The following is an 11,949-nucleotide window of genomic DNA, read 5'->3' as shown; positions in this document are numbered from 1 at the left end:
ATCTAACTGTTTAAAAACTTTTGACTGGTAGTGGTCAGTAATAATTTTTTCTTTAAAAACACATTTTAGCATTAGATGGTACATTTTGATTTTAAATCCACTATTGTTTTATATAGAATTGATCTGTATACACATACAGTATTTAATGCAATTACATCAGAAGTAACTGTAGGCTAATTAAATTACAGATAAATCAACAGCACTCCCTTACTTTCAAAGGAAAAAGTAATTAAATTAGGTTTATTAGCATTCAACTCAGGCAGTCAGGTAATTTTAACTTTATACTGTATTCATATGTCATCATTTTGAACAAATTATAATTTTATATGATTTGAACATGTAAAACATGCAATGCGGGGAGTGTGGCAACATACCATTCGAGATGTTTATCTTTGCGTACTGCATACTGCTTCACATTCTACTTTAAGTGTAATCGAGTGGCTAGTTTTCAGTGTACACTGCGCAGTGTGCACTATGCAGTACACCAGCTGTCCATTCCAAACATAGCCGACGACTTCTCGTTGTTAGTGAAGAGTTAAAAGGTGCTCTGGAGCGTCACGCAGGTGCCTCTCTGCGTCTTAAATTTCATAGACATTTGAGAAGTTAGTGTACCCTTAACCGTGCTACACAACAGTAGCCAAAGAAGTAGTTAAGCTTTGTTTACAAGTATATGAAATGTCCAGTAATAGGGTTGAACCCGCAACCTATAAGCTCCCGGCGCGGATGACCGTCGCGCGCGCATCGACCTCTCCTCCACTCCACAAACCTCTTGAACGGATCACACGTCCTCCACTTTAGCCGGGGTCCCCACTTACGTGTGCCCTGTTTTACGCACAGGGAAGTGACCGCGTAGCTTTTCGACCCCTGGAACGTTTTCTTCTTCGAAAGGACTATTCATCGTGTGGATATGTGGTGGATGCTGTTTCCCAGATGGATCTGGTTTTTGTTTGGACAGTTCTGCGTCTTGCGTTCGGACTTGCGCGCCAGAGCGATGCCAATGACCCTGTCCAAAGTGGTTTATTCTCACGCGGGAATGTGTCCCAACGAGATGAACCCGAACCTGTGGGTGGATGCCATGAGCACCTGCACTCGAGAGTGCGAGTCCGACCAGGTAAAGTTAAGATGATCCATTCTAACATGTCTCTGTTTTGTATCATACGGATATGAATGAAAAAAGTTAGGTGATAACTGTGGTAACTTTTAAATAATATTAGTAGGCCTACTAAAATACAGTTTTGCAATTTCTAGTTTTTGTGCTATAATGAAACGACGGTTTCGTAGCATACCATTAGCCACTGTCTAAATTTGGCAATTTTAGGGCATTAATTTGTCATTTAGATTCGTAACAACACGACAATATTTTTTGGGGGGAGGGAAACTATGTTGAACAAATTTACCATGGTAAACATAGTTTTACGACGAAGAAACAAAATATGGTTCTTGTCAGTATAGCCTAGTAAAACTGGTAAAGTGGCGTGATTAGCCACAGATGTCATCATATATAAAACCTAACAAAAAGACAAAATAATTATGGACATATTATAAATCACAATAAACATTTTAAATATTTTTATAATTTAGTAAAAAAAAAAAGTTATTTCTGTATAAATATTCATATATATAGAGAGAGAGAGAGAGATCAGATAGATATTTTAATTAGTCTATTATGACTGATTAATAATAATTCTAATAATAGTTGTAATGTAGAAATTATGGTTAGCATATTAAATTTAAAATATAAATTTGGGATAGAGAGAGAGATTTTAATTAGTTTATTGTGATTAATAATAATTGTTAATTTTGTAGAAATTATGGTTAGCATATTGCAAAAAATATATATATATGTGTGTGTGTGTGTGTGTGTGTGTGTGTGTGTGTGTGTGGAGATATTAATTTCAAATTAATTTTTAAATTTACTGTAGTAACAAATAGGTTTTTGGCTGTAACCATAGTTACTAAGGTTATTTTTGCAGCATGTAATTTGCAGCCAAAAATTGCAGTACAATATAATGTTTTATAAAATAGAAATAAATAAAATATTAATCAATCCAGATGTGATTAAATGACTCTTTTTAATTGCTATAAGACCAGAAAATGTCTAATACAATAAGTTTAGTAAACAAACGACTTCTAAATTTCTAATCATCTGCATATTTTTTTAGAAATATGTTTTGTTCTAATTGCTTGAATTCTGTGAAAAAAATTAGCCACCTAATTTTTCCTATAAGAGCGGGCACGGCCATTTGCAAATTTTATGGGTCTGGCTTCCGGTCTCATCCGTGTCCAGCTATTTTTAGCTGTACAAAACGGTTCGTCTTGCTGCTTGATGTGTCTGTCTTACCATCTATTTTAATGTATTATCTTAATTACGACATTGGTTTGTAGTCGTAAACGATTTTACCGTTTACGACGTTGTTGATCTTCTCGTTATTTCCCTATAGTGGCTAATAAACTGGAAGTCTTGTCCAAAAATAAGGTGGATATTGAAAAAAATACTCTAACAGTTAAACGGTGTCAAGACATGCTAATAACCAACACAAACTTTGAGCACACTCCTAATGATATGCCTTTTTTTGTTCCTCCAGGACTGTGAGCCGTTCGAGAAGTGCTGTGCAAATGTTTGCGGACACAAGAGCTGTGTGGCTGCCCGCTACATGGACATTTCGGGTAGGAAAGGTCCAATGGGGATGCCCAAAGGGGTCACCTGTGACAAATTCATGTGCACCCAACAGGGCTCAGAGTGTGAAATCTGGGACGGACAGCCGGTGTGCAAGTGCCGGGACCGTTGTGGACGGGAACCCCATTTCACATGCGCCTCGGATGGCATGACCTACTACAACAAGTGCTACATGGACGCTGAGGCCTGTACGAGGGGCGTCACCCTCACCGAAGTCACCTGCAGGTACCACTTTAGCTTGTCCAACACCAGCCCTCCAGTGGAGACCACTGCCCGGCCCACCACCGCTCATCTTGAGACCACTCCCATGGACGTTCAACGTCCCGTCATGGTCAGCAACCCAGCACACCACTTTGTGTTCGTGGGCGAAACGGCTAGCTTCCTCTGCGAGGTGACAGGAAAACCGAAGCCGGCAATTACGTGGGAAAAGCAGATCGAAGGTAAAGAGAACACTGTAATGCAACCCAACCATGTGCAAGGAAACATAGTAGTTACAAACATCGCCCAGCTGGTCATATACAACGCCCAGGTCCAGGATGCCGGGATCTACACCTGCACTGCAAACAACCAGGGTGGATCCGTGCAAGCACATTTCCCGCTCTCTGTAGTCCCCAGAGAGCCGACCAAACCGGAGCCAGTTATGAACTCCACGCGCTTACCTGCTGAGGAGTGTCTGAAGGCACCTGATATGGGCGACTGCGGAGAAGAGAGCATGAAGTGGTACTATGAAGCCAAGCGCAACAACTGCTTTACCTTCACCTACAGCCAGTGCAATAAAAACCGAAACCATTTTGATACCTACGAGTTGTGCATGGTGTCCTGCGGAGCGGAGCTTGCGGCACCTTGCTCCCTGCCTAGCGTACAAGGTCCCTGCAAGGCTTACAAACCACGCTGGGCTTACAGCCCCTCGCTCAAGAAATGCCAGTCCTTTGTCTACGGAGGCTGCGGTGGCAACGAGAACAACTTTGAAAGCAAGGAAGCCTGCGAGGAGATGTGCCCGTTCCCCAAGACTAACAATTGCAAGCTGTGCAAACCCCGCCAGAAGATGGTCCCGAGTTTCTGCAAGAGCGACTTTGTGGTTTTGGGACGCATTTCGGAGTTGACCGAGGACCACGACTCGGGCCACGCGCTCATCACTGTGGAGGAGATCTTGAGGGATGAGAAGATGGGGCTACGGTTCTTCGGGCAGGAACCTCTGGAGGTGACCCTGCTCAACATGGACTGGAACTGTCCCTGTCCGAACATCACGAGAGCCGAGGGACAGATGATCATCATGGGGGACGTTCACAACGGCATGGCCGTGCTGCAGCCTGACAGCTTCGTGGCCACGTCCAGCGTGCGGCGTGTTCGCAAACTCCGCGAGGTCATCAACAAAAAGACTTGTGATGTTTTGAAGGAGTTCAGTAGTACGAAGTACTAGGGGCGCTTATGTTTTCTGAATCTCTGGACATCCTGACCCAGGGGCGTCAAAACCTACTCCTCAAAGGCCACTTTTCTACTAGAAAGAGGCCTTCCAGAAGCAGGATTGGACTCCCCAGTCCTAAACCAACGTGCCTGCCTCTCACCTGCTTTTCTTCAGGAAGCAAACTTGCAAACTTGACTTGTAGATTCTACAATCATATGCCGCGCTTGAATTGTCCATGGAGAGATAAAATATGTGGATTACACTGTGTGAATGACATATATATACTAGATGATTTCATACGAAAGTATTACTTTATTTACATCTACATGTTGTAGTGTGAGTCCAGTTATTTTAGTTTGACTAAAAAGCCACAGATGTTGTATTAAACCAGACTCTTTCTACCTGTCTCAGTGGAAACAGGTGGTTAAACGTTACTAACCGAAAACTTTATTTATACTTCATGAAGATCTTGTTAAAGCTGAAGTGTGTAATTTTTTTTTTTTAAATTTTGAAGGAATAGTTCACTCCTGAATTTAAATTTCCTGATCATTAACTTCGCCCCAATGTCATCCAAGATGTTCATGTCTTTCTTTCTTCAGTTGAAAAGAAATTAAGGTTTTTGAGGAAAACATTTCTGGATTTTTCTCCATATAGTGGACTTCTGTGGGGATCAATGGGTTGAAGTTCCGAATTGCAGCTCTACACGATCTCAGCCGAGGAATAAGGGTCTTATCTAGCAAAACGATTGCTCATTTTCTAAAAAAAAACTACAATTTATATACTTTTTAACCACAAATGCTCATCTTGCACTAGCTCTGCGATGCACGTCTACGACTTCATGCATTACGTAATTTATGTTGGAAAGGTCACACGTGGTTAGTTCTTCATCTGTGTACTTCGGTTCAAAAAGGTAGGGTAGGGCGAAAACCCCCATCTCATTTTCTCCTCCAAATTCAAAATCGTCTAACATTGTTGTCCAACATTGTTCACTTTGTAAACACTGGGTTGGTATTTTCTAACTTGACTACGTAATGTGCAAGATGAGCATTTGTGGTTTTTAGAAATTTGTATTTTTTAGAAAATTACAGTTTTCTAGATAACACCGTCATTCCTTGGCTGGGATCGTGTAGAGCCCTTTGAGGACCTGTGACCCATCCTGGAATGTTTTTCTCAAAAAAACCTTTTCTATTCAACTACAGAAAGACATCTTGGATGACATTGGGGTAAATAAATTAGCAGGAAATTTGAATTCTATTGGAACTAATCCTTGAACATGAAACATGGAGAGGCAATTCCAAATAAGCTATTGTATGAATTGATTCCCCAGAAAAGTGTAAACAGAAGTGCGCATTGCTAGTTAGTTTGAGCAGCCGGCACATTAACATTGGTTCAACCAGTACCTCTTTCATTTGGCGGCGAGAAATTACACATTTCACCTTTAATTATGAAGCCATGTCATTCTTAAACATAAAAAATATGACATGTTAAATACTCTTGCACCTTATTTTAATCCATAGTCTTTTGTGCTGTAATCATTGTACTTTGTTCCGTCTATTTATGCTTTTACTACCATAAATTGATACAAAGGTAGTCCTGTGTACATGCTTTACAAAGTATGTTCTGTGTTTTTTGTCAAACCATTCAATGGCAAACGTATAATGAGATTATAACTATTTGAAAATGTATTAAACATTTATGGAACTACACCAGAAGGGCGATTAAAGACATTTCCAATCAAAACATGGATGGTTCTTGTGAAAATTTCCGCAAGCGGCTGTGGGGCTTCATAAGGCGTTGTTGAATGAGCTTTGATAAGGGGGGACATACTTTATGATAGAGACCCGATCCCACCCCCCCATCCTGATGGATTCTATTGTCAGTCAGTCCTGGCCTCGGTTCTGGAACAGGTCACATTCCAGCTGTTCTTTGGTGGGAAGTGTTGCGGCTAAGGGGGATGGGGGGCCAGTCTGATCCCTTGTGTTGTGTCTAGGTCTGGGACTCTCTCCTCGGCTGCAGACCTTTCATGTGAGAACCTCCGCCTCCCCCCAGCCGTCCGGCCCTCTCATCTCCCCAGCTCCAACTCCAGCCAAGCTGTGACCCTGCATGGGAGGGGAGCTAGCACACACACCACTCTCTGTTTTAAAGGCACGGCTTTGAACTTTTGACTGGAGCTGGATGGGAGGGAGAGGGATAACACATGCTTTTTCCCTAGGGTGGGCCTCCGATGGCTGCTACCTCAGGCTGGCGGACAGGGCCTCATCCATGACCCCGTAAGAGGCTAATGAAAGGAATGAAAAGAGCGAGGGAGAGAATCAGAGATAGGATTGGCTGGGGGGTGGATGCTGGGAATGCCGAGTGGGGAAGTTTCATTAAAACGGTTGACAAGTGTCAAGTGAAGCACTCGGGCTCAAGTTCAGCAGGCAAAAAAGAGAGCTCGTTGTTTTCGGGTTTGCTAACCGCTAGTTATGAATGCTAGTGAGACTGGATGCTCACCGAGTGACTGTTAGCGCATGTTTCAGATTTGGGGGAATAAAATGTAAGTTTAAGAACTGGCCATTGAAAAGACTATATTTGGTCAGCTGCTAAACTGAATATTTGAAGGCCAACAACAGTACAATAGATGATAACAATTCAGCAATGCTAATCGACCCTAATCGAGGGGTTTTGGCCACTTTTCCAGCCTGGCCAGGCTTGGCTTAGCTGGTCAGACTGGGAGACCAGCTAAAACCAGCTACTTCAGCTTAAACCAGCTAAGACCAGCCAACCAGCCTAGGCTTATTTTAGCAGGGGGGGGGGTTTCAGCAGGGTAATTAAATCATTTACTAAAATTTACCACAGCAACCAAAGTTTCAGACAAAATACCTTCGTTATAATGCATATTATTATTGTTGCTATTATACGACAATAAGCTAAATGCTAATATGTGACCCTGGACAACAATACTAGTCATAACGGTCAATTTTTTGACATTGAGAGCATCTGAACGGTGAATAAATACGATTTCTATTGATGTATGGTTTGTTATGATTGGACAATATCTGGCCGAGATACAACTATTTGAAAATCTGGAATCTCAGGGTGCAAAAAAATCTAAATATTGAGAAAATCGCCTTTAAAGTTGTCCAAATGAAGTTCTTAGCAATGCATATTACTAATCAAAAATTAAGTGTTGATATTTACGGAGGAAAATGTACAAAATGTTTTCATGGAACATGATATTTACGATAATTTTGACCCATACAACGTATGTTGGCTATTGCTACAAAAATATATCCCTGCTGCTTACCTCCTTATTGGCAAATCTGTTCTTCTGTTTGTTTATATTTTTCGCGTTTTTATTTTTTTAAAGTCTTGTATTAATAGTTGTTCATTATAGTAAGTTACCATAGTTTTATTGTAGTAAAAGTAACCGTAATAACCGGTGCTTTGGTGGAATGATTGATTGTTTGGCAGAAGCACTGACATCTACTGGTCAACATTGGAAGTGATTAGAATTTTAGAAAATAAAATAGTTAAAGGTTTCTTGCAAGAAATACTTTTATTAAGCAAGGATGTATTAAACTGATCAGTTTAGGGTGACAGTAAAGACACGTAGAATCTTACAAAAGATTTGTTTCAAATAATTGTTTCAAAATCCAGTTTCCACAGAAATATTAAGCAGCACAACTGCTTTCAACAGTGATAAGAAATGTTTCTTGAGCAGCAAATCAGCATATTAGAATGATTTCTGAAGGATCATGTGACACTGAAGACTGACGTAATGATGCTAAAAATTCAACTTTGGATCACAGGAATAAATTACATTTTAAAATATATTCAAATTTTCAAACTGTTATTTTAAATTGTAATATTATTTCACTATATTACTGTTTTTACTCTATTTATGATCAAATGTAGTCTTAGTGAGCATAAGAGATTTTTAAAAACCCACATTTTGAATGGTAGTGTGTTTTAAACTTATAAACAGCATAAACTGTCCCCATTAGCATCTGTGGCAGGTTATGGTCTTCATCAAAGTAGACCAACAAGTAAAATTTCAATCTAAAGCAACAAGACTTTTTTTTATGAGACTTGCGCCTAGGTGAAACATCTTGACCCCTGCAGTCTCGCCTTGGTGGGCCTCCCGCACTTGACCGTGTTCAAGTACTTTTTACTACAGATTTATCCTGCCTTCTTCTTCCTGTCGCCTCAGAAGTCGCTCTCAGGCACTTTTCTTTGGTGTCCACTGATTTGCGTGCTCTGACAGGGGCATTCGTTTCTTCTCAAAGTAAATTATGCAAATGGATTGTCTCATTCTGTATGCAGAAGTGGCCGTGCATATGGTCCATTCATAGGGGGATGAGATTCCCACAGCGATCAGGAGTCTAGTGACGTCCCGTTTGGGTGGGAGCCCCCAGAAGTAGACAACTGATGTACAGCATCACAAATCAAGACCAGTTGCTTTCAGCTGAATTTGTCTGACACCTACAGTACTTTAACTTACTGTCTAACATCTGAAGTGTTTTATTCTTTTACTACTGGTATTATTTATTAATTAATTAATTTGATAATCTACTCAAAGATAGTTCTGCTATCTTTGATTAGTATCTTTGAGTAGAACTTCACTTCTTTACAAAATGAAAAAGACATTTTTAAAAACAACAATGGAATAAAATGCAAAAAAATATTTCAATATCATTTTCATAAGTTGAATTTTATGGGTTAGGGTTCGGGACAGCCACCTTCCAATTGACAGTACCCACTAAATGATGATTTTATATATATTAAGCTTACTGATATTTTAAATATTATTGTGGGTTTCAATAGATAATAAAAGGATATTGGCAAACATCTCAAATCTGAATATTTAAATGCTTTTTAAATGTGTTTTCTGGTTGTGAGACAGCAGTTCGGACCAGTTCTGTAGAATGACCCATATACTTCATACTACTATTTTTAAGAAAATAGTATGTGAAACAGTATGCAGTATGTAAAAAATTTAAAGAAATAGTTCACCCAAAAATGAACATTTGCTGAAAATGATGAGTTTGTTTGTTTATTAGAACAGATTTAGAGAAATGTGGCATTACATCACTTGCTCATCAATGGATCCTCTGTAGTGAATGGGTGCCGTCAAAATGAGAGTCCAAACAGCTGATAAAAAAATCACAATAATCCACAAGTAATCCACACCACTCCAGTCCATCACTTAATGTCTTATGAAGTGAAAAGCAACAACTTTTCATTGGAAAAAACAATATTATGAATGGAAGACTTACATTTTAGCCAGAAGCAATGGTTTGAAGATAAAAAATGTACTATCATTATTATATTTGGACTCCCATTCTGACGGCACCCATTCACTTCAGAGGATAAATTGGCAAGCAAGTGATGTAATGCTAAATTTCCGCAAATCTGTTCTGATGAAGAACCAAAGTATATTTTCAGCAGTTTTTCATTTTTAAAAGCATTGATGTTTACATTTTTGAAAACGTTTTTAAAAGGACTTGATTCGATCAAATAATAAAATCAAGCTTTCAGTAGGTAATACATTAGATCAGATTTTCAGGGTCACTAAATCCTCCACTAGGTGGCGCAATTGCACCAGTGCTACTGCAATTTATATAAATGGCCATGTGTCTGAAGCATTATATCCAGTAGGGTTTTCTCATTAACTGTCTTAGAGTTTATGATTGTATGTTACACCGTCATAGGCTTTCAGATAAATTATGCAATGCATATTACCATACTGAGCTGACACTACACGCAGTCGTTATTTTTAATAGGGAAAAATGAATGATTAAGTTGATGAATGAACAAATTAAGGTATGAATGAATGATTCACACCGCCATAATCAATGCCTTACGACTTTTCAAACCAATCTCGTGGGTGAGTGAGCAGAAGAATGGGAAATTACGATGCTGCAGTCTCTTTTTTTCCAGAAGAATCCTTCGCTTCAGTGCTTAATTCATCAATAAGGAATAATTTATGTGCAAGCTTAATGGGTCAGTAGCTTCTTTTAGAAAGCTGGCTGAAGTGGATAGTGGGAAATCTAGAACATGATACACCTAATCTGATTCCTGAAATTATACTCAACCTCTTGCACAGTCATAGCTACATACCTTAAACATGTGTAATGCAGTATTGATTTCAAACATGACTGTCATATGACTAAATATCAGCCTAGCTAAAAACATTTCAAGATCATATTTCACATTCAAAATGTGTTGGACATTTCATTGTCATGCTTTAAATAATCTTTTTCATTTTGTTTAGCTACATTTGACCCAGCTTGTTTCCCATAAGATACTGATCTCTCACTTTCGTTGTAATGCTAAACAAATACCACAGATGGCCAGTTTCTCTTTGTAAATGGATGATCTTCTCAGGCCGTCATCGCATCCTTGCTGTATAATTACTTTTAGCCAGTAGCAAGTGGGAAGAAATAGACGCGTACACTGTAATAACCAAAGTGAGGGAGTAATCTAGCGCATAATCAACTGCATAAATCAACTCCCTCATTGATTCAGATGGCATAATGTGTGTCCGCCGCTCAGGCTGGCATTGTTGGACCAAAGTGAAGGCCATCTTTACCGTTTAACACATAACTCTGACTTTCCACCGGCCCCAGCAGCCACCGCTATCATAAATAACACGCCTCTCCGCACACACATGCAATATTATTTGCATTTGTCACAGCATGACACAGAGTCCATTCCCCTAAAAGTCATGGTTGGCTGTGCAAAATGAACTGACTGTCAGGTCTCACAGAGAGACGTTATTTATCGTGCGCGCATAGGTGTGTTTTCCTTCCAGGGTAAATCTCTAGGGAACAAAAGCAAGGTCTCCCTTTGGAGCTGAAAAAGCTGTGAGAACGTTCTCTGAAGGAAATAACACCATAATGACTATTTTCAGTTGTCTCTCTCTGGGTGTTTAGGTGCAATGTACCCTTACTGTAAGAGAGACCTTCACACCAGTCTCCCACACAAGCGTATTTATGATTAATATTGCTAGTAGCGGGTGACTAATAGGCATTTTGCATGTAAATTTATTGCAGTGGAGCCATTTCATGTTGGAGCAGAATCGTTACACGACTCATGGGGATTTTATCTTCGTCTCTTAGGAGCCGTTCAGACCGAGAACCATAACTATAACTATAAAGTTCTTACAATAAATCCATTTTAATTCTATGAGAATAGTGAAGTCCACGTCACCGATATAACGAAGCAGAGGAACTATATGGTTGGAATCACATTTTCCTCCAGTTGATGAACGATAAAACATTGGCAGCCAATCAGAATCCACCAGAGCTTGAGTATATAGCTCCACAAGACTCAACTTCAGAACCCAAAACTGACATCTTACAGACGTCTGCCAGACGTTTGTACACCTCTGTTGAAAGAAAAATAACTAAAACCAGTCTAGGCTGGTTGGCTGGTCTTAGCTGGTTTAAGCTGGAAGTAGCCGGTCTTAGCTGGACAGGCTGGGAAACCACCAGCTAAAACCAACCTGACCAGCCAAAAGTGGCCAAAACCCAGCTAAAACCAGGCTGGTTGACCAGCTTTTTTTTTTTTTACCAGGGGCAGAAGATGCTTTCCAGATCAAGAGATCTTTAACAGACATCTTGCAGACATCCGTGTGTTATCTGGGAATAGAACTGTCACGATTCCTCAATTCAATTTGAGTACTCGATTTAAAAAAAATCCTCGCTGGAATTTGCCTGTGTCAACTAACCAGCAAAAAAGTGATTGTCTCAAACTCCATCTCTTCTTATTGCTGTAAGTTTGGGTTTATTACAACGTTTATCTAGGAACGCAGCGTGCACCATTTCATCAGATTCAAATATTAAAGATTAAGTGGACATTTAAATTAAATGTTGTTTAGTCA

The 11,949-nt window shown here is 39.7% G+C and overlaps 1 protein-coding gene across 1 annotated transcript; it reads left to right on the top strand.

The window, feature by feature from the left end:
- Positions 1-602: 602 nt before the first annotated feature.
- wfikkn2a (info WAP, follistatin/kazal, immunoglobulin, kunitz and netrin domain containing 2a) lies at positions 603-5,822 on the top strand. Its single transcript, XM_073833598.1, has 2 exons — positions 603-1,111; positions 2,586-5,822. The coding sequence occupies exons 1-2, from the start codon at positions 908-910 to the stop codon at positions 4,095-4,097; spliced, it is 1,716 nt and encodes a 571-aa protein (XP_073689699.1). The 5' UTR covers positions 603-907; the 3' UTR covers positions 4,098-5,822.
- Positions 5,823-11,949: the final 6,127 nt, after the last annotated feature.

Source organism: Garra rufa, chromosome 1, assembly GCF_049309525.1.
Source record: "Garra rufa chromosome 1, GarRuf1.0, whole genome shotgun sequence".
In the NCBI taxonomy this organism is placed as follows: Eukaryota; Metazoa; Chordata; class Actinopteri; order Cypriniformes; family Cyprinidae; genus Garra; species Garra rufa.
This window is presented reverse-complemented; position numbering and strand designations above follow the sequence as displayed.